This window comes from Pogona vitticeps, chromosome 1 (assembly GCF_051106095.1).
Source record: "Pogona vitticeps strain Pit_001003342236 chromosome 1, PviZW2.1, whole genome shotgun sequence".
Taxonomy (NCBI): Eukaryota; Metazoa; Chordata; class Lepidosauria; order Squamata; family Agamidae; genus Pogona; species Pogona vitticeps.
Genome location: NC_135783.1, coordinates 178,216,588 through 178,242,992, shown reverse-complemented (window position 1 = coordinate 178,242,992; position 26,405 = coordinate 178,216,588). Strand labels below are relative to the sequence as shown.

The following is a 26,405-nucleotide window of genomic DNA, read 5'->3' as shown; positions in this document are numbered from 1 at the left end:
TAACAAATATCCAAAGATTGTGTACCTAAGAATGGTTATGTCTTTGGCTTCCAGATAATTAACGCTCACCAATTCTACCCTTCTTTCCTCTCTCCACCATGCCCCACTTTGTTTGCTCCTTTTGGCCTTTACTGCCGTCTTCTCCTTTCTCCTTTCTCTGCTCCGCTGTCTTGCTTGCTCTCTTCTGTCTGGCCTACATGGTGTTGCTTGTTCCTTCTCTCCCATCTTCTTACTTCCACCTCCTCCATTATTCAATTTCCTGATGGCAGTGTGTCAGTTGTTGAAGTCATAAAACTTGACTTCTTTTGAAGGCTAATGGGTGGACATTGGATAATGACTGGAGTGGTTGTAAAAGTGGTGGGGGGAGTTGTAAAGTGAGCAGTCATAAGTTTGGGGGGTTGCCTGTAGCACCATCATTCAGCCGAATGGCTTGACATTATTAGACCCACTTCACAGCCCTCTTCATGTAAGAAAACCATTATTAGGCTGGATGGCCCTGAGCATAGACAGAATGTATTGGTTCCTCTCTGAATGACCAGAGCCCACAGCGCACACCTAACATTTGGAAGAAAACTTTCTATGTTACAGTTAGCTGCAGGGTAATTTGATTTAAATCAAATTGATTACTTTTTTTTTAAAAAAAGTCTTTGATGATTTAAATTGTGATTTACATCAATTTTATTTTATTTTTTAAAATCATTGATTTTTATTCACCCTTGTTTGCCAGGTCAGTATGAATTCTCATCTCTGCTTGTAAATAACCTTGGAGGTTAGTTATCCCCATTCTTTTCTGGATCACACATCATGTTCTTTTCTGCTGTTATTTGTCAACTCTATGTGCATTTCATTTTCCTTTCAAAGAAGTGAAGAAAGCAGCATTTTAGCTTGGCAGCAACTCATAAGAGAGAGCTATAGTCTTCAAGGAAGTGCTTTATCTGAGAGTTTTGAGTCCAGCTTCCCATATTAATCACAACACATTATGCCATCAGACATCAAACACATACATGTGGTTTCCCTACCTCACCTCTCCACCCATACTGGATTTTTCATAATACACACAAATTGTATAATTTATGACTGTGTTCTCGCGGAGACATCCATATTCTTCCTGTTTTCACCAGATGGGGAAAAAGACACTGTTTTCTTATCATTACGCTTGCAAGATTATGTTTTGAACAAGAGATATAATGGCTTTGAAAGACCCTGCTGTTACTCATCTTCCACCAGAAACTTGCACAGCTGGACAAAGCAAAGATTTGTTTGTTAGCAGTCTAACCCCCAAGCCCTTCCTGTATTGACTCTCCACACCTTTTACTTTGCCTCAGAAACCTATCCCAAAGAATCCAGATGAAGAAGTAAGAGGCAGGTAGCTTATCCAGGGTTGTTTGTTTGGTTGGTTTATATAGCACCTCAATTAGTGCACACGCACCGTTCTGGGCAGTTCACAACAAAGTAAAATAAACAGACAAATAACAATAAATGTATAAGTAGCAGAAGGAATAAAAACAATAAAAATGAAACCAACGCACATAGGTGCAGTATCACTGTGAGAACAACGGCAAGAGGTGTAATATTGTAGAAGGGCTTCCATGAAAAGCAGTGTTTTGAGCTGCCCTCTAAATATTTGCGGGGCACGGGGGCAGGCAGAGCTCCACCGGGAGCTGGTTTCGCAAAGTTGGTACCATCACAAAGAAGGGCAGACCCCTCATAAAAGACTTCCCAGGCATCTTTCAGAGCGGCAACCTGGAGGAGCATTGCCTGGGAGGATCTGGTGGGTCTGGTCATCTTTACATGGACCTAATTTCTTTTGCTCTGCATTTTCTCTTAGCGATGTTTAGAATAATGGTTGTTTATTTTGAAATTGTGTGTTCTCTCTATATTGTTTCAAGCATCCATTATATCTTTCAATTTTCTTTGCTGTAGCTGTTAGCCATTGTTTTAATTCTTCCAGAGTTTCAACAATTTATTTTCCTTCCTAGGTCATATATTTTGCATACTCTGGCTTTTACTTTTTCATTTTAAAGTTCTGAATCTTTCTAGTGGTTTAAGTTGCTAATGTTGTGAAGGTGTAGGTCAGAGTGTGCCGTCCTCAGAAGAGAAAGACCCGAAGGAAGAAAGTGGTTGTGCAGAAGGGATTTTAGTGGAGATAGAACGCGAGGAAGAATTACAAAGGAGACCGACGGAAGTGTGTCTGGTTGATGAGGGAGGAGCCGAACTGGACTTGATCATGTGGGAGGAGGTGAAAGGGGAAGGATCAAACACGCGGGAGTTTAGTTGGTTGGGGGAAGGCGAGCTGGGCAGATGCACGAATAGGGGGATGCAGACCGATTGGCTAACGGACGTAAGGAGCCAAGCGGACTTGGCCCAAGGCTTCCCTAATATAAAGAATGAAGGAGGACTGTTGCCAGAGCCTTCTCTACCCAGCGGACGCGGTTGGGCATATGAGCCCCTAGAATGGAGGGTCTCAGTTTTCCCGTTGAGCTACCCTGGTGGGGGCAGGAGAGTTATCCGCCCGGGCCCAGAGTTTCAACAGAAGCCTCCAGAGGGGGATTGGGCCCGCCATCCCTGTTGTGGGACCATATGTGCCGTGCAGAGTGCCCCACTAAGACCGTTAACGGATCGCGAATGATTCGGCCCAGCCCCCTGGTAAGGGAAGAGTTGAACCCAGCCGTTGTAAAAGCAAAAAGATGTACCTTGTTATCTGATGAAGTGTTGAAGGATCCGTTTGATCCTGTAGAGTTAAGTGTACATTCAAATAAAGTTGTTACTTCGGAAGAAATGGACTCTCCTCCGTGTCTTTTCCCCCCCTTTACCACCCAACCCCCCCGGCCAAAGACGGACCTTGTCACAAATGTCTACTCATAATTGGTTTATTTTATAATTTCTTGGATCTTCCACTGCCCAGATAGTCAACCTTGGGTCTAGCTATCCTACACTTGCCAGGGTTCGTGGTGAGCCCCGTTTTCCTCAATTCCTCTAAGACCTTATGCAAGTGTTGTACATGTTCTTCCCATGTCTCACTGTATACAGTTATGTCATCTTTATGGGCAGCAGCACAATCTTGTACAGGTATAAGTGTCTTGTCCATCAGGCGTTGGAAGGTGGCTGCTGCCCCATGCAGCCCAAAAGGCTTCTGGATGAATTGGAAAATATCCTGGGATGTAGAGAAGACTGTTTTCTCTTTACAGTATCATGCTCTCTAAGAGGTATCTGCCAATATGGTTTGGTCAATCTATAAAATAAAGGTATCTAGCTGCTCCCAATCTGTCTAATAAATCACCCACTTTTGGCATTGGGTATGCGTCAGATTTGGATACAAAATTCACCTTTTGATAATAAATGCAGAACCTCACACTACCATCAGGCTTAGGGACTACCATGAGATAGCAACTAGAATCATCTGTATTGAATATTACTTGGTTCTGTTGTGGGCCAAGCTTTGGGAGAATATTCTCCTCAAAGCAGGAGTCAGATTGTTCTCCTGAGCAAGTCAAAAATATAGGAGGTTGATATCCATTCTATTTACCTCGTTTGAAGAAAAACACTATCCTGTGTATAGTGTACAATTTATCAACAATACAGTGGTGCCTCGCATAACGAGCGCACCGTTTAACGACGAATTCGCATAGCGATCTATTTTTTTAGATCGCTAATGTGATCGCATTGCGATGTTTTAATGGGCAAAACATCGCATTGCGATGATCGGTAAGCGTTTCGCTTACCGATCTTCGCATTGTGAAGTTTCTAAAACAGCTGATCAGCGGTTCCAAAATGGCCGCCGGGTGCCCAAAATGGCCACCACAACCATTTTCACGCAGTTTCCTCGCTTACCGAGGGCGCGAAAATGGCGGCGCTATAGAGGATCTTCGCTGAATGGTGAGTTTGGGCCCCATAGGAACGCATTAAACAAAGTTTAATGCGTTCCTATGGGTTTTTCCGGTCCGTTTAGCGATGTTTCCACATAGCGACGATTAATCCGGAACGGATTAACGTCGCTATGTGGGGCACCACTGTAATTTCCTAGGAATGGAGTGACAAGCAAGAGAAAACAGTTTCCTCCACCTGAATTATTCTACTTCTCTGCTTAATGAGCAAAAATAACATACAGTGGCCCAGTGGATCTGTAAGCACAAAAGCTAGTATGTTCCATACACAAACTAACAACATGCTAACAAAATGCTCTTTATAAAATTTGTTCACAGTAGGCAGAAGATTTACTGAACTGATGTTTCTTGGTATTTGAGAGTGTCATTTTAAAAAAGATGATACTATTATCATTTGAGTCCATGATTTACGTACATCTATGGTTTTATCTGTAAGAATAAAAAAGTTAGTCAAAGGAGCTGCCTACTTCCTTAAACCGTTTTGTAGCCATTCAGGTGGGAACTCCTCAGACCTCGGTGCCTTTCCAAACTCATGGACTATTTAGGTTTTCAATTTTGTATTGGTTCACAGAAGACCTTTCCAGCAAATCTCAGAGCTGATGGGACATACAATGGTAGAGATGGGATTCCCAGTCCCACAATTCGGCAGAAAGCCCCCAGGCCAGATCATGGAACTAGGAGCCACCAAAACAGCAGAAGGTAGAGCAGCCCTCTTACTTCCAGGCTGTTCCCGGGCTACTTTTTTGGGCCCTCCGACAAGTGCACCAGGCGTCTTTAGAAATTGTTAGAATCCCCTGTGACTACAAGGATGCCCAGAGCAGTTTTCAGAAGTTGTGAAGAAGTGGAGGAATGGTGTGGAGGTAAAAAGGCTGCTCTATTTCTTGCTATTTTTGGTGTCTCCCTGTCCCAAATTCTGGGACTGAGAGCCCTTTCCCCCCTGAAAGTCCCATTGCTATGCAATGTTTCTGAAAACGTCCTGCGATGCCTGTGCAGGATGATGTGGCAAAATGAATCAGTGTTGTCAGACAGGGCATTTGTCGTGAGAGCCCACAATTGTTTATTGTAATTACATAGTGGTCAAAACTCTGTTGGTTAGCATAGTAAATTGCACTGGAGTGGGCCCACTGAAGCAGTGGGGATTTGGGGAGTCAACTCCTCTGTAAGTTCTACTGATTCAAATGGGCCAACTCTAACTGCAACTTACTTTTAGCACATTATGTTATGGTTAGAGTAGTATCAGTTGAACTTACAGAGGAGTTGACTCACTAAATCCCTATTGATTCAATAAATCTACTCCTGTGCAATTTACTATGCCAAGCAACACAATTTTGGACAACAAGACATTTATTGACAGATGCAATCTTTCTTTTTGTATCTTGCTTTATCTCTTCATAATTTTGTATTGCTTTTAAAATTTGCATAATCTTTCTGGGAAGTTGTTTACTGTGCTCTTTCAGTAGTTGACATTCTTCATCCAGCCACACATTAAATTTACTGTTGAAATTCTTACAATAGCCTGTGATAGTCTGCTGTTGTAAAACCATATTGATCAGCGATCGTGTTAAATACGATGTTCTTCTTTTGCTTTAACAGTAAGTAGTTATGGCTGATGACGCAAAGTGGGTTGTTACTGTGGCAATCAAAATATCAAGTTCTATAAACAAATGCTGCAATTAGTCCACCATTCTTCCAGAGATGACCCATATCCATTTGGTGCAAAGAACTACAAAATGTTGCTTATAGAAAAGTGAAATATTTTGAGTAAAAATTAGGAAGACAAAACTTGTGATTCTTGTAAAGCAGTATTTGATCAGCCATTTTGTTAAAAAAAAGCTTGTCAAAAATAAGTTTAAACGTATGTTTTGGGAGTGTGGGATGCTGGAAGTCCCTAGGACTGCTGGAGGACTGCATTTGGCTCTCTGAAGGCTGTGTGTGGACTGTGCCTCCCCCCCCCCCGCGGTGAGAAGCGTGTCTTGCTCCCTTTTTCATAGAAGAGAAATTCTCCACCTGTTGAACTCAGTTGTAAACCCCCCTCTTGAGCATAACTTTCCCTTGTTTCGCAGGCTTAGGCATGTGAATACAAACCTTAGATCCATCTCAACCTTTTAAAACGTAACATGTTAATGAAAAAGGAAGAAAGTACTCTGGGTCATATTGCTAGATATCTCATAAAACGATTGTTAGACATGGGGACGGATAAAAAAACCTGAATCACGAAATTCATTAAAAATCGCTGATTTACTTAATATTCATCCCTTTATATTCATTAATTCCAGAGACCCTGACAAATACAAAGGGACAAATATTTATCCATTTTTATTCCTCCCCCATAGGAAGAGAGGGGAGGCTAGCCTATGGCCTTCCCAATCTGCCTAATGCCCCCCAAACAACTGATTGGCAGGCCCATAGGCAGCCAGGCAGCACCACAGCCACCCACACCCACAGCCTGTCCCTCATCCCCTTCCCTTCCCTCCCTTATCTGTCACTGCCATTCACCACCACCACCTGGCACTGCCACCATCCATCACCATCCACTACGGAAGCCTCTACTGCCACAGCCTGCCATAAGGGACACTGGCTGCCCTTTGCAAAGATGGCAGTTGCGGCTTCCCTTTCCTAAGGGAAAAGGGCAGCCTGGATTCTCTTAACGCAGGCCATGGTGGTGGAGGCCACCACAGCGGACAGTGACAGCAGTGGCACAGACTTCTGGCACGGATGGCGGCAGTGAAGGTAGGGAGGTGACAGGGGAAGGAGGGCAGCCTCAGGCTGTCTGAAAACAACAACAACAACAACAACAACAACAACAGATTCGTAGTTCATCAGTTCACAGGGAGGACATTTGCGGCTTGTAGTTCATCAAACCTGAATGAACTGCCATTTTGGTGGCTCGTCCCCATCTCTAAATACAATGTAAAAGTGGAAGTCTCTTTTCCTTGGGCACAGTCTTGGGAGTTTGGGGGACCATGAACCGGTTGGGGGGCGAGCTCCATGCATGGGTGGTGGGGCACCCCCACAGTCGCAAGGGATGTTGTGCTTTTGCACAAGGGTGACACCCCCTCTGTGAGCACGACACCCCCTGCGAGCGGGAAATGCCTGTGCATGAGCACATGACCCTCCATGAGCATGACACCCCCCCCACAAGCACAACACGTCCCCTGCGGGAGTGTGACATGACCCCTGCAGGAGTGTGACATGCCCCCTGCGAGTGCGACACCCCCGTGAGCGCAACACGCCCCCTGCGAGTGTGACATGCCCCCTGCGCGAGTAAGACATGCCCTCGACTGAGCGCGACACACCCACCATGTGGGCAGGCAGGGGCGGAGATCCGTCACTGCAGTCCAGTTCCGGCAAGCTCACGGACTGGCACCAGGCTGTGGACCAGGGGTTGGGGACCCCTGCAGTGAAGGATCTACTGAAAGATGCAAATATAGTCATCAGAACAATCCCAACCAATATGCTAAAGGAAATAAACCAGCTCATGTATAACACAGCAACCATAATAGCCATGGAGCTTGGTTAGAAACTGGAAAAAAACTCCTGGCATTCCAAAATGGAAAATTTGGCTGGAAAGAAAAATAAACCAATTATGAGTAGACATTAGCAACTTAACCCACTTAAAAGATTCAAAACATAAAAATGAAAAAGTAAAAGCCAGATCATTCAAAATATATGACCTAGACAGGTAAGAGTGTCAGGAATTTGGTGACAGGAAAATGCGCAGAGTTAATTGAAGACACTGACACGTTCTTCTTCTTTAGCAAGATGGGTGTATTTTACAATAATTACAAATATATACAGGCTGACAGCACTTCAGCATGGCAGGAAATCATTAAACAAACCGGCATAGAGGACAGCAGCAAGTGATAGAGAGAGAAGAGAAATCTATGAACACACTGTTCTCTTATATACATATACAAGGCTTCTTCAGTCCAATCACAGGACACATTACATCATCTTCTGCACCTGGGTGTCATCTCATTGTCAAACATTGCATCATCTCTTCAGCAGTCACAGTGACTCAGCAGTCACACATCTGTTCATAATGGCAGTTCATTAATAACACATTTAATCCAGGTTCAGGCCTGTAAAAATTACAATATCCTGACAAAGAGCTACAGAAAAGAAAATTGAAAGATATGATGGATGCTTGAAACAATATAGAGAGAACACATAATTTCAAGATAACCAACAATTATTTTATATATTACTAAGAGAAAATGCAGAGCAAAAGAAATTAGTCCCATGTAAAGAAGATGCTCTAAAATTTTGGAAAGAAATTTGAGAAAGCCAACCAGAAATAACAAAACCCGCTCATGGATTAGAGACATTTGTAAATAAACTCAAGGGAAACATATGGGGGATACTGTAATAGCAACTGAAATGATTCAGAGGCAAGTAAAGGTTGTGAAAAATTGGAATGCACTTGGTCCAGATAAGCTGCATGGATTATGACTAAAGCATTTAACAAATCTCCATCAAAATATAGCAGTGCCATTTATTTACTTACTTCAGAATTCTACAACTAAAGATTGGATGACAACAGGCCGCACATTACTGATAATAGAAGATCATCAAGAGGGCAATGAACCAGTAGCATGGCTTAATAAGAAGCTAATGGCACATAGCAAGATCCAGGTCTATAAAGCCTTTGTCCTGAGTACACTCTTGTACTGTAGTGAGTCCTGGACCCTTTGTGAATGGCAGGGGAGGAAGTTGAACATGTTCCATATATGTTGTCTCTGACACATTTTTGGTATCACCTGGCAGGACAAAGTTCCAAATAGAGTAGTCCTAGAACGAGCTGGAATTTTTATCATGTATACATTACTGAAACAGTGACATCTACGTCGTCTTGGGCATGTCATGAGAATGGCAGATTCTGAAAGATCTCCTGTATGGAGAACGAGTGCAGGAAAATCGCCCCAGAGGGAGACCACAGCTGTGATACAAGGATATCTGCAAGCGGGATCTGAAGGCCTTAGGAATGGACCTCAACAGATGGGAAATGTTGACATCTGAATGTTCAGCTTGGAGGCAGACAGTGCAGCATGGCCTATCCCATTTTGGAGACACTTGTTCAGCAGGCCAAGGCAAAGAGGCAGTACCAAAACCAGCAAAATCAGGGAGCTGAACAGGGTACATAATGTATTTGTCCTCAGTGCGGAAGGGATTGTCACTCTTGAATTGGCCTTCTCAGCCACACTAGACGCTGTTCCAAGACCTCTATTCAGAGCACATTACCATAGTCTCTCGGGACTGAAGGATGCCTACATACATGTCATCCAAGAATGCTCAAGCTCCTCACAGGAGTACTTGCAAGATTAATATCTAATTATTTAATTGAAATCTCCCTATGTCCAATGGAACAGAAAAGGAGCTTTAAAAAGTCAAGAGGTACGATAAAATCATACTAAAGCATGCAAAAAGACGAAAAACACATCTTAACATGGCCTACATAGACTATAAAAGGCATGTGGTTCATTGTCACAAAGCTGTACTAAGACCTGCTAAAAACTTCTTGGGATTAGTAGAAATATTCAAATGTTCATCCAGAAAAACATATAAAAATGGGAAATTATCTTACTAGCCCACGGTGAAGATTAGTTAGGCATCCTTCAGTCTCGAAAGACTATGGTATCGTGCTCTGTATGGAGGACTTGGAGCAGCGTCTAGTGTGGCTGAGGAGGCCGATTTGAGAGTGACAGTCTCTTCCACACTGAAGACAAGTCCAATTTGTCCCCTGTCCAGCTCCCTGGTTTTGCAGCTTTTGTGACTTCCTCTTTGCCTCAGCCTGCTGGGCAAGGGTCTCTTCAAATTGGGAGAGGCCGTGATGCAATGCCTGCCTCCAGGCTGAATGCTCAGATGTCAGGGTTTCCCATCTGTTGAGATCCATTCCTAAGGCCTTCAGATCTCGCTTGCAGATATCCTTGTATCGCAGCTGTGGTCTCCATCTGGGGCGGTTTCCCTGCACTAATTCTCCATACAGGAGATCCTTTGGAATCCGACCATCAGCCATTCTCACGACGTGCCCAAGCCAACGTAGACGTTGCTGTTTCAGTAATGTGTTCATGCTGAAAATTCCAGCTCGTTCTAGGACTACTCTGTTTGGAACTTTGTCCTGCCAGGTGATACCAAAAATCCGTCGGAGACAACGCATATGGAAGGTGTTTAGCTTCCTCTCCTGCCGTGCACAAATGGTCCAGGACTCACTACAGTACAGGAGTGTGCTTAGGACACAGGCTCTATAGACCTGGATCTTCGTATGTGTCGTCAGCTTCTTATTGAGCCATACTCTCTTTGTGAGTCTAGAGAACATGGTAGCTGCTTTGCCAATGCGTTTGTCCAGCTCAACATCCAGAGACAGGGTGTCAGAGATGGTTGAGCCAAGGTACACAAAGTCATGAACAACCTCCAATTCTTGTGTGGAGATGGTAATAGAAGGAGGTGAGTCCACACCCTGGCCCATGACTTGTGTTTTCTTCAGGCTGATTGTTAGTCCAAAGTCTTGGCAGGCCTTGCTGAATCGATTTATGAGTTGTTGGAGGTCTTCAGCAGAGTGGGCAACAATGGCTGCATCATCTGCGAAGAGGAAGTCCCGCATGCATTTCAGTTGGACTTTGGTCTTCGCTCTCAATCTAGAGAGATTAAAGAGCTTTCCGTCTGATCTAGTCCGGAGATAGACACCCTCGGTTGCAGTTCCAAAGGCATGCTTCAGCATGACAGCAAAAAAGATCCCAAAAAGTGTTGGTGCAAGGACACAGCCCTGTTTCACTCCGCTTCGGATGTCAAAGGGGTCTGATGCTGAGCCGTCAAAAACCACAGTGCCTTTCATTCCCTCATGGAAGGATCTGATGATGTTAAGGAGACGGGGTGGACATCCAATCTTGGGAAGTATTTTAAAAAGGCCATCCCTGCTAACCAAGTCAAATGCTTTTGTAAGGTCTATGAAGGCCACTAAGAGTGGCTGTTGTTGTTCCCTGCATTTCTCCTGCAGCTGTCGGAGGGAGAATACCATGTCAATGGTGGATCTATTAGCTCGGAATCCACACTGTGATTCTGGATAGACTCTGTCTGCAAGAACCTGGAGCCTCTTCAGCACAACACAGGCAAGCAGCTTCCCTACAACGCTAAGAAGAGAGATGCCACGGTAGTTATTGCAGTCACCCCTGTCGCCTTTGTTCTTGTACAATGTGACGATGTTTGCGTCCTTCATGTCCTGTGGTACTCCACCTTCCCTCCAGCAGAGACAAAAGACTTCATACAGTTCAGTGGTGATGATCTCCTTACAGCACGAGGGAATCCAAGGCCGCTTTTATTTCTGCTAAGGTTGGTTCACTGTCCAGCTCTTCCAAGACAGGCAGGCACTCAATGTTATTTAATGCTTCTTCGGTTACTACATTCTCTCTGGAATATAGCTCGGAGTAGTGCTGTACCCAGCGTTCCATCTGCTGTGCTCGGTCCTGGATGGGCACACCTGTAGCAGACTTCAAGGGAGCAGATTTCTTCTGCATTGGACCTAAGGCCTGCTTGATACCGTCATACATTCCTTTGATGTTACCTGTGTCCGCTGCTATCTGTATCTGGGAGCAGAGCTGGAGCCAATAATCATTGGAGCATCTCCTGGCAGCCTGTTGGACTTGGCTACAAGCAGCTCGAAGAGCTTGCAAGTTGTACTCGCTAGGACAGGTTTTGTATGCTGCTAGAGCTCTTCTCTTATCCTCGATGGCTGGCATTAGCTCCTCTGAATGGGCTTCGAACCAGTCAGCCATCCTTTTGGTCTTCTTGCCAAAGGTGGACAAGGCGGTGTTATAGACAGCGTTCTTGAAGTGTTCCCATCGTTTAGGTGCATTTACATTAGCCGGACCTGGGAGGGCTTCCTCGAGTGCTTGGGCGAATTCCTTCACTTTTCTTTGATCACGAGTCTTGCTGATGTCAATACGTGGTCTTCCTTCCTTTTTCGTGTGATATACTCTCTTTGTTCGTAGTTTTACTCTACTACACACCAGGGAGTGATCAGTATCACAATCAGCACTCTGGTAACTGCGTGTGATCGTAATACTAGGGAGGCTAGAACGTCTAGTGAGGATCAGATCAAGCTGATGCCAATGCTTGGATCTTGGATGTCTCCAGGAAACTCTGTGTTGCAGCTTCGTATTAAAGAATGTGTTGCTGACACAGAGACCATAATAACAGCAAAACTCCAGCAAGCGTTGGCCATTTTCATTCATCTTTCCAATGCCAAAACGGCCTAGACAAGTGGGCCAAGAATTATGATCAGCACCAACTCTAGCGTTAAAGTCTCCAAGAATGAACAGTGCCTCTCTTTCAGGGACTTTTTGGATAGTAGCTGCCAGATCGTCATAGAATTTGTCTTTCACTTCTGGAGTGGATGACAGTGTTGGTGCATATGCACTAATGAGGGTTACTGGTCCTGCTGATGAGTGGAGCTGCAGAGACAGGATTCTTTCACTCCCCACAGTAGGTGGAACAATGCATCTCAGGAGAGTATTTCTGACTGCAAAGCCAACACCATATTCCCTGGTCTCATTCGATGGTTTTCCCTGCCAGAAAAATGAGAAGTTTTTTTCTTTGACAGATCCCGAGTCCGGCAATCTTGTCTCTTGCAGGGCAACAATGTCCATCTGTAGTCTACTTAATTCCATGTCAATGACAGCTGTCTTGCGCATATCGTCTATTTCTTGGAGGTCGTCAGGAAAGCCATAGTCAGGAAAGCCAGGGGTCATTGTCCGTACATTCCAGGTGCCCAGCTTAAGGGCAGAAGTTTTCTTGTGATTGTTGCATGGTGCACGGTTATCGATCTGCTTGTTGGCTTTGACCCTAAACCCCACGCACCCCGTGAAGTTAACAGACCGTGGCGAGGTAGCACCTTACTGGTTTGGGGCTGCCCAGCTTAAGGCGGGCGGTATCTACCTAGTGAGGTGCAATGACCTCTCCCACCATCAGAAGTAGCCCCTGGCGTCCTGCTCTACGCCAATTGAGCAGAGATTTATAACCGGTAACTGCTACTTCCCGTGTTGTTTCGACGCTGTATGCGAAGCTGGAGTGTCCTCTCCAGAGCATGAAGCCTGGGTAAAATAATATGGAGGACAGGCTGTTACCCAAGCAGCAAATCCCCCCCCTCTCCACGTCACTGAAGTAGTCCAGTGGAAAGGCAAGAGCCAGTACAACTGGTTCCAGTGACGTCGCAGGAGTTGGCAGAATGACACAAACTGCCTCCGGGACTCCAGCTCCGGATTTTGCCTCGAGGTTCTCTCCTGAAGCCCTTTCCATAAGTGGATGTAGCCACAAGGCAGTGGAGGTTTAAATTCGGAGTTTTCCTTCTCCTAGATGGGCTGCCTTCTAGGGCTGACGAGCCCCACCTACCCGGTGAAGAAAGTTAGCATCAAAAGAGGAATATTTCAAGCAGATTCTTTGTCATCACTGCCATTTAACACTTCACTAACCCCCATGTCAATAGCTTTAAATAAAACTGGCTATCATATAACAAGCAAGAAAAAAATAATCTGTTATACATGAATGCACTAAAACTATACAGTGGGGTTTCGACTTACAAACTTAATCCGTATTGGAAGGCAGTTTGTAAGTCGAAAAGTTCGTAGGTCGAATCTGCATTTCCCATAGGAATGCATTGAAAACCATTTAATCCGTATCTGCTCGTTTCCGTCCATAGAAACTAATGGGAAGCTGCTATTCCGCTTTCTGCCACTAGAGGGGGATATATTTTTTGTTTTTTCTTAGGTCAAGAAAAGTTCAGGAAAGGAGGGGGGAGGCAGGGAACAGTTTTAAAAGCACTTTTGAAATCTTTTTTTTTCAACGAAGCCAATTTTAAAGCATGTTTTAAAGCATGTTGTGTTAATTGACCCAGGCTTTGCAAGCCAGAATGCCTCTCTCACTTTCCCCCCCCTTTTTGGTTCATCCCATGTGTTTTTTTCGGTTTGTAACTCGAATCTAAGTGTGCAAGTCGAGTCAATATTTTTCTTTCAGAGTGGTTTGTAAGTCGAAATGTTTGTAACTAGAGCCGTTTGTAAGTCGAGGGTTGACTGTATGCAAAATTTCCAAGGAGATGGAATCACTGCTAAACACAGTGTGAATATTTACTGAAGATATTCAAATGAAATTTTGAACTGACAAATGTGCAATACTGTCTAGACACTGTGGCAGGATCCAAAAACTAGATGGAAAATAGAGTTAAAAATGGCAATATTATAAAATCACTATCAAGTGATCAAAATTATAAATACCTTGGAATACTAGAAGCAGATACCATCCTGCACACAAAAGTTAAAGAACTATCAGAAAGATAAAATATCAAATGATTGCAGAAAATCTTAACATCAAAATTAAATGTTGGAAATGCAATCAAAGCCATAAACAAGTCATTATATTGCTACAAGTAGAGAAACATTACTTAAGGCAGTAAAAATGGAGAATATTTTGAAAACAACAGAAACAAAGGTACAATATAGGAAACGACAATTTGAAAATAAATTAAACAGTTGAAATAATAAACCACTACATGGACAACACCTGGGAAATATTGGTGGGAAGCATGATCATAACTCAACATGGTCATGGTTAAAAATGGGAACTATTAAGAAAGAAACTGAACTCCAAACCAATGTGATGAAAGCTAAGATTCAAGGAATTAGTGCTAGCAGAAGATGTCGACTCTGCCAAGAAAGTGTCACACCTCATCTGTAAATGTCCAAAGATTCCATAGACAGATTACAAAATAAGACATGATAGAGTGGCAAAATTAGTTCACTGCTCATTATGCAAAAAATATAACTTGTTAGCCTCCAAAAACCCCTGGGAACACCAGATACGCAAGGTGTCAGAAAATGATGATGTCAAATACTGTGTGATTTCTGGATCCAAACTGACAGACACCTTGAACATAACACATAGTCATACATAACACAAACGCTGTAGTAATAGAATGAGGAAATGTCTGGATCATTGACACTGCAATTCCAGGGGATGCCGGAGATGAAAATAATTAGAAAAACTAACAAAATATAGATACTTTTTGAATAACAATATAAAGTGCTGTCAAGTCAATTCTGACTTATAGCAACTCCTTTTTCAGGGGTTTCCAGGTAGAGAATACTCAGAAGTGGTTTCCCATTCCCTTTTGCTGGAAGCATCCTGGGACTATGCTGCTTGCCCAGGGCCACACAGGCTGACTTTACTTTCAAGAGACCCAGTGGGGAATCAAACTCTCAACCTTTGGCTCCACAGCCAGATTCCTAAACCATTGACCTATCCAACCAGATGAAATGATAGATTTTTATGGCCACCACATTCACCTTTGCTTTCTCTTCTGTTCCAGAAAAGACAAATATCAGTCTTTCCTGTCACTTTAGAAAAAATGCTACAGAATGGAACAGTTGCAGAGAAAAATAATTACAGTGGTGCCTCGCTAGACGATTGGCTTGCGAGACGAAAAACCCGCAAGACAATTGGTTTTTGTGATCATCATGGTGCCTCACAAGATGATTTTTTTCTATGACCATGCTTCGCAAGACTTTTTTTTGAGACCGATGCTTCGCAAGACTTTTTTTTTGCATAGGGAACCTCGCAAGACAATTTTTTTCACAAGACGATGATTTTCACAGAACGAATTAAAATTGTCTTGCGAGGCACCACTGTAACTCTCTCAAGCCCAATGTGGTAACACAAACAAACCACCTTGATTTGTGTGAGAAATGAGATGAATATGTGTGACTTATGTTCAAAGCTTCCTATATTCACTATCTAGAAAGGTACTGAATTTTAAAGAATGAAAGCACAACTGCTATGAAATATAGGCATTTATTGTTTACTCTACATAGCACACATTCACTAACTTTATTTCTTTGTTTGGGTTTTCCTGAGACAGGAGGACGTAGATTATACCATCACAATGGAAGAACAGATTAATCTTCTTCTAGAAGCCAAAATTCAGTGTGAGTTAAACATCTCATCTCAGCTCCGTGAAGAAGAAGGTGAAGTATCTAAGTAATCTCCCTGCTTTCGTTCAGGTTTTCAGAATTGTTTTCAGTTTACTGAAAGTAAAATGGAACACTGGGAAAGCACATGACAGTCTTGCTTTCAGCATTTGGACAGAAGCAGAAGAAATGCATGGAAATTCATCCAGATTGTTAGAGCTGCTTTGTGCTTTACAAACCTATCAGACGTAGTATGACTGTAAGACACAGTACATTTAATAGTTGCAGTTCTGGGATGAACTTGATTTTTGTTTCTATTTGAATCAAATTCCATATGACTGACATTATAATTATTTGGGTCTTTGACCGTACAATAAATTCATTCATTCATTCATTCATTCATTCATTATAATTATGGATAAGAGTTACAAAATATATGATGAAGGTGTTGCTGTAATCCAGGCAGCTTAAAAAAGGATTTTAAAACACAGATATTAAAAGCATTTAAAATACAATATATTACACTATTAAAAATGAAGGTGTTAATCTTAAAAATACTAAACAGAAGCTCTTTAAAACAATTTAGAAACACATTTAAAAAGATAAGGAAGACAAGTATCCCATTAAATCCCCTTCTTGAGCAATGGTTTACTTCTTAAGGAAGGAAACCTGTCAGGGAAGAAGTTCCACAACCCCTGAGAGAAACCCCTGGAAAGAGTTTCTCCTGTTTCCGCACAAATTGTGCCTGCCAGGGGGAAGAGGGCTTCCCTGAATATCTGAAAACCCAGGGAGCCTCAAGTTGTTTAGACCAGCACTTGGAATTGTGCTAGGAATCAGGCCAGCAGCCAATGAAGCTACAGTGAAGTTGCAATCTGCATATGGTTAAACTGACATATTCAAATAGTTTGTTTAAAGCTGCTGCCTCTAAAGGCAGAATAGCAAGTTGGATGATGTCCAATTTTTCGTAGGAAAAGAAAGAGAAGAAATAAAAAAGAAATAAAGAAAAGCAGAAACGTGGTGATACTTAACTAAAACTGGAGAATCGAGATAAATTTGTGGAGAAATGAAAGCAGATTTAAAGTTGGATGCAAAAATACCAGTAAGTCAAAGAAGACAGAAAATATGAAGTAGTAAAAAAAAAAAGGAATTGTTTAGGAAATAAATGGTTTAAAATTGATTATAAAGAAACATAATAGTTTCTCATGATAACCTATCAGAAGAAGAAGGAAGGCATTTAGGAAAATAAAAGGGCTCGGAAACAGAAGCCATAAATAATTTGGCAAAGGTTTAAGGAGCAGAAGGATAGAGATTAACTGGTGGAAATAATATGAAGAGAAGAAAGGTAAAGGTTGGGGGGGGGGAATAACAGCTTGTTTCATGGAGGAAAGACTAGAAGAAAAAAAGTAAGTGTAGCTTTATAGTGAAGGAGAGCAGAATGTGCTCTAGCATTTTGCAACCCAATTATAAAGACTGTTCACAGAATTCTGTCAGTTTTTTATGTGTACATAGGTGAAAATGTAGAAATTGCAGGGAATAATTTAAGCTAATTAATTAAGTGTTGGCCCTGTGCCTGGTCAAGCAACATGATTCTAGCAAAAGACAAGGAATGAATCAAGGTTGGAGGAGGAGGAGGAGAATAAACAAAAGCAGGCGCCAAGAAATGAACTGTAGTCAAATGAAGACAAATAAATCACTGTAGCATCCACAGAGGAAGAAGTGAAGGGGTCAAAAGCAGAGGGACAATCTTAGAGGAAGAAATGTGAGAAGCAGGAGCATGTAAGCTCCTAAAGGTTTTAACTAGGTAGAGTCTAGTAAAATTGTTAAATGGAAGGGATTTTGAGAGTGGAAATAAGAAACTAAAAAAGTGAAAAACCAAGGGTTTTTATTAATGACTGGCAGAATGAGTATAAGGTGCAAAAAGAATGGAGATTGCAAAGGAACTAAAAAGATAGAAGACTGAGCATTAAAGACTTCCTGTTGGTCTTCTATTACAAGAACTGGTGAGATTCAGCAAGGAGGAAAGTCAGATTTCAAACTTAAATGGAAAATCAAAGTACAGAATATTACAAATAGCTTGATGGTCAAAATCAAGAGAAAAATATGATGGGGGAAGGCAAAGGGAAAAACAAGGAAGAGCTGAAATTCCTGCCCCCACTGCCAACCAGTTGATCCAAATAAATGAGGCGGGGGGGGATAATTGTTGTATGCCACTAAGGTCATTGAGTCAGAAGGTGGTATCCAGGACCTAGTTAAAGCAAAATGAGAAAAATGGAGGAGGAGAAGGCAGTGGTGAGAATAAAAGATAATAGATTAACATAATACATGCATCAATTTAGGCAGACATCAAGTCCTTGAAGTATAGTGGTCTGGATTCAAAAGAAGCTAACCTGTGTTATAACATAAAAGTAACTATAATGGGCAAGGCAAATAAAAAGCAACAGAGAAAATAGCACTTCAGTGGAAATGTTTCTGAATCACTGAAGTTTTCTTCCCACACATCCATATTCAATACAAAGCCAATACTGAAAAAAAAAACACCCCCTTCCCATCTTGGTTCATTTCTCCTGCAGTGAAACAGAGGAGACAGAAGTTTTATTCATTATTCTCTTGAGGTCATTTTATCATCAGCTTTTGAGAATGAGCTATTTTGATGTACCCCCCCTTTTTTTTTTGAAGAAAGATTGTCTGGGAAATCTTGTTCTATTAATTAATTTTAATAATCTCAAATGGCCAAATCCTAGTGTCTTTGTACTTATTGACTGAAACAGTAGCTGAAATCCTATTGCTTAATATAGTAAGTTGCACTAGGGTAGGCCCATTTGAATCAATCGGGAGGTGTTGATTCACCATATCCCCACAGATTCAATGGACCCTACTTTAGTGCAACTTACTACACTAAGGTGCAAGATTTCAGCCAATATAAAAGGAGAACAGCTCATTTCTATCTTACTAGCTCACTAAGCAATTGGATAGAACACTGTTGTTGTTTATGTCCCAGGATAGCTTTGTTATAGCATGAAAAACCATGGAGAATATTCACAAGAGGAAGGGTGTGTTCTTCTCTCATCCTATCCATCCCTGCTTACTTTAGCTTGTAACACATGGAGGGTGATAAAAATTTGAAGAGGGTGAGCTCTGCTATTTTGTTTTATTTTATTTATTTCCTGTTTCTCTCCTGATAGACGTCTGGGACATTCTAGAATCAGAAAATGGATTTTCCAGGCTACGGATTCAAGTAGAAAATCCCTATGAGTAGTGGAGGGTGTCCTTTTTCAGACTTGTTGCCCTCCAAGAGGACAATGGTTTCTTAATATCTAAACAGGGCTATCCTCTAACTAAAACTGCCTCTCCTGCAAATTCAGGAAATGAGGGTGGGTGACACTTTAATCAGATCACTAACATCTCACAATCGGGCTAGCTTTCAAGCACTGCAGAACATTTAATCAGACTGGGCATTGCATACCTTGGCAGAGTAGGGAGGGAGAGAATCTTAGAAAGTCTTAAAATTCATCCTGGGCAGATACTAAAGTCAGGCTGTCTGGTTTAAAGTAAATTCTAAAATGGAGTCTTCAGCCTTTTGGAATCAGCTTGAAGTAGCATGTTTCACCTCAAGGGATGTAGATTTCATTCCTCTTGCTTGATCTCTATAGACCAGTGGTTCTTAACCTTGGCTCACTCAGGTGTTTTTGAACTGCAGTTCCCAGAAACCCCAGCCAGCCCAGCTGGTGGTGAAGGCTTCTGGGAGTTGCAGTCCAAAAACACCTGAGTAACCCAAGGTTAAGAACCACTGGTCTATAGACAAAGGGCTGTCGATCAAGCAGTGTCTTTCCCATTGCTTTATATTTGGCTGGGAACAGAGGCACACAAAAACATGGCAAATTTGTTAGAACCCCTGCAGGTCAAATTTAGTTTGTATAGTAGGCAAAAACACACTTCCTTGCAGCCAAGTGAAGAGTGTTATCCAGTAGCTGGAGGAAGGTGGTAGTTCATCTCAGCCCATCCTGAGTGAGGGCGAATCTTTCTACTTTGGATGTAGAATCCAGCTATCTTCTATAGTCCAATAAAGGAGAAAGAAGCTGTATGGTTCTTATGCAGTCCAAGAACAACGATGGGTGCTGCCTGCCAGTTCTGCTCCACAAACAGGCACTTCGTACTGCTAACCCCATTTTCTTATTAGTCTTTCTGCCACATGTGGTACTGGCAGGAAAACTGCTTAAACTTGGATATATGAAGAAAGCATAGTATGTAGCCCTTAAAGATAACTTTCCCAAGCTTTGTAATGGAGGAATTGGATTATGCTAGTTGCACTGATGTGGTCAATCCATACAGGTGCTGCCTCATAGAAACTTTACAATACAGAGTGAAGTTCACACGTTTCACACCGTTGCCCTCGGTGGATGACAAGACTTAATGATAATGGTTTCCCTTAATTATATTTTATCACCTGAGCTTTTAGCTAGCTCTTCCTTAGTCTGGTTATCGCAAAGTATGTTCTCCTGTGCACATAGAATCCATTGATCTCTGATAAACAAGGTTCTATCCAATTCAATTTGTTTGTGCTCTTTGTTCCCTGGAGAATTATGGACGATTCAAAAGTTAGCCCAGTATTTTTAGCAATCTACTTTCTGTTTTCCTTGCTGAGCTTTTTTTGGGGGGATAGTGGTGGTATTGCAATCTGTGGCCATAGGAAGATCCTTGGCGGCTTAACCACCATGTACTTTATCCTGTTCTGAGGTGGGAAGTGTTGCTCTTTAAGGCAGCTTGGCCAGTGGAGTTGAAGTCCAAAAGGAAAGTAACTTCTCCTGCCTTTGGTCTTTCTGGAACAGCATCAGCTAGTTGAATGTAGGAGAAGGTGGTGTTTCTCCTTTTGTATTTTGTAGCCATTTTCTTGTTTTGTTTTTTTTTTAACTTTTCCATTCTCTTGTTTTCTGAAAAGGAAATGCACCAGCTTGAAAGCTAGAGCAGCTTTTTTTTGTCTGTTCCTGGGACATGTTGGGGGAAAACAGGAGAGGTTTTGATCATGATAATCCAAAACCTCTCCTGATCTATTGACTGTCATCTTTTAAGCTAGCAAATGTAAATGAACGGGAGTGAGAGGAAGTCAACAATCCAGGTCAAGCAGTGAGTAGGCAGGACTAGGTTGCAAGGAGCATGCATGAGTGGAGTCAGAGAAGAGAGTCAATAGTTCAAGCTAATAAATTATATACATACCAACGTGATAGGACCAAGAAGGAGCAAGAGGTCTAGGAGTTTAGGCCAATGCGATATAAAAAGAGCTAGAGCAGAAGGTGATTATAAATTGCTTCCAGCAATCTGGTTTTGTGTGGGCTGGTGGCACCTGTTCACTGTGGTCTTGGACCTCTTTGAGCTGGCTCCTGTCAGTTATACACTGCAAGTGTCTGGCTCTGAGATGCCCATACCGCTTCTGTAATGTTCAGTACTCCAAAATCCAGAGCTGTCAGCACTCATTCATCAAGCTACCCCCACCTCCTGGATGGGTCCCCACTGATAGGGCAGGCACTTTCTCAGTCAGCAGTCTCTCTGGTACAGGGCCACCAGCTTGTGCTTTAAGATTCTCCCTAGCCCTGCTGAGGCAGGTTGGCTGCAGCTCATCCACCAAAGAAGACTCAACCAAGCAGAGCATGATGGCCATTTTGTCCTCTCTGCTCCCCACGTTCAGCAGTTTCTGTGACACTCCTGTTGTGGATTTCCAAGGTGTGATTTCATCCTCATACACAAACATCTGTCTTGAGGGTGGAGAAGGAGTTCTTCTGCATTCTGTACTGCTTACACCCCTCTCTTTGCAGGAACAATATGGATGTTGCCAGAATACATAACACTACATTGGCAAATAATACAGGAAATGATCTTGGTTGGGGAGAACCAGATTTGCATTATTTCCCATTGATTACACAATATACAAAGCAATATGAAGCAGAGCGCAACTACACAGGGAAAAATACTACAAGTATAGGGTGGGCTGATTCACATTTTTCCACTCATCACATGATGCAATGGGAAATGCGAATCAGCCCAGAACCCATAGTTTTTCCTTTTCACCAGAGGACCTTCTACTTTTAAAAGAATTTGAACCCTTTCCCATTGATTCAGGCATGTGATTGCTTGAACTGATGGAGAAAGGAAGAGATGCACATGCACACACAAAAAGCACCACCCCCTCACCTCCTGCCTCACAAAATGTGCATGCAAGCACGCACATGCACATACAAACAGTGCTAGTACTCACTTTTTTGTAGCTTCTGCTTGTTAGACAGAGCCCCTGTTTATTTGTCTGTTCCAGTTTATTACAGCTCTCCCTCAGTAGACCAACCCATATTTGGTTAGTTTGTCTCAACTGACATTTACTGTGTCAATACATTCATTCACAGACCCTGCTAATTAAAAACAATACAAGGTTTCTGTTTACTTACAGTTCTTTATATATCAAAACAAACATATTGTGTGGAAAACTATTAGCTGAGCTTAAGTGGTTATCTTATTTCATGCTTTCTAGCTGACTGACTGGTTACATAGCTGACAGAACACTTCACTGTGTCTTCAGACTTCATAATTAACTCCGATTCTAACAATTACAAAACCTTGACTAGAAAAAAAAGCGAGAAAAAGAATAGAGAGGGAGTTATTGGATGCTACTTAGTCGACTGACATTAAACCCCAGTCCAGAAAAGTCCCTAACCAAGACCTCTTAAAAGGCATCATATCCAGGTTGTAATACAGTAGTGTATTCCAACACTACAGGCTTTTTTTGTCATCTGCCTGTTGCCACCTAAATGGAAGAAAACTGAATCCCCTTGTGCGACTTCACAGTGAGAGAATGTGAGTGAATTCATATGTCTCTCACTGTATAGTTACACCCTTAGCCTGGAGTTTCTCCCCAGTAATCTAATTTTTCCCCAGTGCCACTGGGGCTTCTACTCTTTTTTTTTTGGTAGCAAATGCATTCCCACTGATTCAGACAACGTGTTTGCTTGTGCCAACAAGGAGGGGGGGGTAGCCATTTTGTTTTGAGACATCTACCTGTTTAGAGCAGCACTGAGAGAGTGGGCCCATGAAAAACTGGATGTCATTTGAATACTCTTGTCTCCAAACCTGGTGCCCAAGTCTGCTTGCTTTTGTCTTCCCTTTCCTTCCTTCCTCATTCCCTTTCTCTTTTTAAAAAAAGTCTTGGTGCTGTTGTGCTATGATACCTAGAAGACCAAAAGGGGAAAAAGGCCAAGGAGTCAACAGAAATTGAGGAAGAAATTGTTAATCAATGCTTCTTTGCAACTTGTTAAGGTGGCTCTGCTACAGCCATGCCTCCTACAAATCTGGACAGCCACAGCAGAGCTATGTTAACAAGCTGCAAATAATGCTGGCAGCCTATTTCCTCCTTGCTTTCTACTGACTCCTGTGTGGTTGTCTTCCTAGATCTGTTCGTGTTTTTTTTGTTGTGTAGTTGCACCCCTATACTATAGCTAGACAGGCAAGCTGTCTTGCAATGTTTTCAGCTAATGGTGTTTATTCCTCATGCACTGTGGAATTTAAATAGATCTTTCCATTAATGGGACAGATGGGTATGGGACAGAGGTGGGTTGAGTGGCTTTATGTCATGTAGTCTCCATAAAATGGTTTACACTTGACCAGGGCAACAAAAATGGGGATAAATGGTAATGTGGTCACCCTCTTATACTGCTGTCCTATATATGCCTGTGCAGAAGGAGCACCATTTGAGTTTATTAGAGTTTTTTTCCCAGTAAGGGAGTATAGGATTTTAGGCCCAGCATCTGAGAAGACTGTCACTCATCCATGAAAGCAATTCTTTTGGCTTTGGACAAATTGTTTGGTTTTATCTGTCTTATCTCACAGAATAGTTGGAGGAGATAAAAATATTATTAGGAAAAGAAGAGGAAGCAAATATGAGAAATAAATAGGCTGGCTCATTACTTTCCTGAAGAAACTCAGATGTAAACAATCCTGTATTGTGAGAGTTAACTGGAAAATTCTATTATGATTGCAATTGCAATCAAGTACATTAATATTGTATACTTGATGGTAAATTTCACCTGTAGCATACAGGGATGTCCTTGTGTTTGTGTTGTCCATGCCTCATGCACAAATCAAGAGATTATTTTAAGTTCCTCTTTGGTCTTATTCGCCATTAACATTGACTTGGCAAATATTTGGGAACTGTTTTCAAAAGATGTAAAAAAACAAAACATCAGAAGGACCAGATTGTCTTTTTCTCATGATTTTCTGTGGCTTCTGTTTCCAGAATTTTTGTTTCCCTTTCTTCCTCAGGAGGTGAATGCTTTCCAGAATGGGATGGTCTAATTTGCTGGCCAAAGGGGTCACCAGGGAAAACATTAGCTGTCCCATGCCCTTCTTATATATACGACTTCAATCACAAAGGTACCAGCTGTGGGCTTCTGGTTGTGTTTATCTTTCAAAAAACAGCTGGGGCAGGGCGTAAACATCATTAAACTGTCAGAATATTGTGTTTTCCTTGCAGGTATGGCATTCAGACACTGTAGCTCAAATGGAACATGGGCTTATGTGCAAAGCTTAAACCGAACATGGTCCAATTATTCGGAATGCCTTCATTTCCTGAAGAGAGAAGTCAGCCCAGGGAAGGTATGGGCTTTTTCTTCAGTAGAGAGGTTTTGATGGTAAACCAACTTTTGCCAGGTTGTGGTGATTGTGCTGACAACCTTGGGGACTTTTATTGACTCCCTTTGGCCATCAAAAAGCCACCCTCTAAATTCACGGTGAATAAGCACCATCTATTTTAATCCAAGCAAGAAAATGGATCCATAAGGTAATGATTTGATAGGACATGTGCTGGTCTGAGGTTAGCCTGTTCTAAGGAAGCTTCATTTTTCTGTAATTATCCAGGACACGTCAAATCTCCAACATCAGAATGACTGCAGATTCTCCTATAGTGAATAGAAATTGCATTCTGATGACGTGACTTCATTAAGGAGAAATGAGAATCCATTCATAAAACTCAGGTGCCATTATGCAACAGTGATGCTCATCAGAATGTTTTCTCTCAAGTGACGATGACAAGATGAGCACCCTTGTACAACAATAGAAGCTTCTTAGCGGATTTTGCCTTCATCTATGATCAAATCATTTTGACTAGGGTCTGACCATGATAAGTGGTGCCATCAAGTGAGCTCTAGATTGAATTCTCTTAATGGGTGTATTTTAGAACTACAGTGGTGCCTCGCTTAACGAGTGCACTGTTTAATGACGAATCCGCATAGTGATGTGGATTTTGCGATCGCAAAAGCGATCGCATTGCGATGTTCCTAATGGCCAAAAATCGCATTGCGATGATCGGTAAGTGTTTTGCTTACCGATCTTCGCATTGCGATGTTTTAAAAACAGCTGATCGGCGGTTCCAAAATGGCTGCCGGAAGAAAAAATGGCTGCCCGCAGCGTTTTCGTGCGGTTTCCTCGCATACCGGGCGGTGAAAATGGTGGCTGTATGGAGGATTTCCGCATGGCGGTGAGTTTTCCCCTATAGGAACGCATTAAATGTGTTTTAATGCGTTCCTATGGGGTTTTTAGTCCCGCATAGCGACGAATCTGGATAGCGATGATTTTTTCAGAACGGATTATCGTCGGTATGCGGGGCACCACTGTACTTGACTTTTGGGGGGGGGAAATAAATAGATAACAGTTAAATACCAAAATGAAAAAGATGATCCTGGAAGACCTTCTGTTATTCTTTCCTCTAGAGGGAATTCTTTGAACGACTCTACGTTATGTACACAGTTGGGTACTCCATCTCCTTCAGCTCCCTGGCAGTGGCCATTTTCATCATTGGCTATTTCAGGTGAGTGAGTCACATACCTGGCCTGACCGTTCTCTTTGAACATTCCAACCAAAGAGTAAGAACATTTTATATTCCAAGGGCCGCATGCTGATAAAAGATAGAGGGAGCAGAGCTGTAACTAGTAATTTTGGCATTCAGGGCAAGCAGCATAAAATGCAACACCAAATAAACTTTGTAATTCACAATGTGAAAATAATCTAGGATGTAATTATAGCACTGAACACCTTGATAACATCTCGTTTCCTCCACAGGGGATCAGCAGCACTGTTGGAACTGCAAAAACAAAAGTAAATTAGAAAAATTTAATACACACACACACACATTCAGGCATGCATACATATTACAAACTATATATATAATTTAGCATACCATACATATTATGATGACTTTTTCTGATGTCCAATCCAAATACTATTTTAGTGAGGCCTGGATAGATCTTCCCTCCAACAGGAAAGGACTAGTTTAGCCATGATTCAGGGAGGTTACTCCTCCATCTTGTGGCTGCACTGCCTGCTCCTTCATGGCCTGGCCAGAAATCTGGTCACTGACAGGAGAGGCCTGGTCTACCATCATCTGGGGAGACCAGCTGCCTCTCTGGACAACTACACCCTACTCCTCCTCCAGGCCAGAGTTCTTTCTACCAAGCATTAAGTAGAGTAGATCTCCAACAAGAAAGGTATGGTCTACTGAACTCCAAGTAGATCTTCTGTCCCAGATGTCTACTAAACC

The 26,405-nt window shown here is 42.3% G+C and overlaps 1 protein-coding gene across 1 annotated transcript in view; it reads left to right on the top strand.

Moving 5' to 3' along the window:
• The window catches only part of PTH2R (parathyroid hormone 2 receptor), an 89,440-nt gene that overhangs the window by 18,572 nt on the left and 44,463 nt on the right, over positions 1-26,405 (top strand). Inside the window, exons 2-5 of the mRNA XM_072978076.2 lie at positions 15,787-15,892; positions 24,134-24,244; positions 24,345-24,466; positions 25,579-25,676. Coding sequence (XP_072834177.2) covers positions 15,787-15,892; positions 24,134-24,244; positions 24,345-24,466; positions 25,579-25,676 — 437 coding nt within the window. The remainder of the gene's footprint in view (positions 1-15,786; positions 15,893-24,133; positions 24,245-24,344; positions 24,467-25,578; positions 25,677-26,405) is intronic.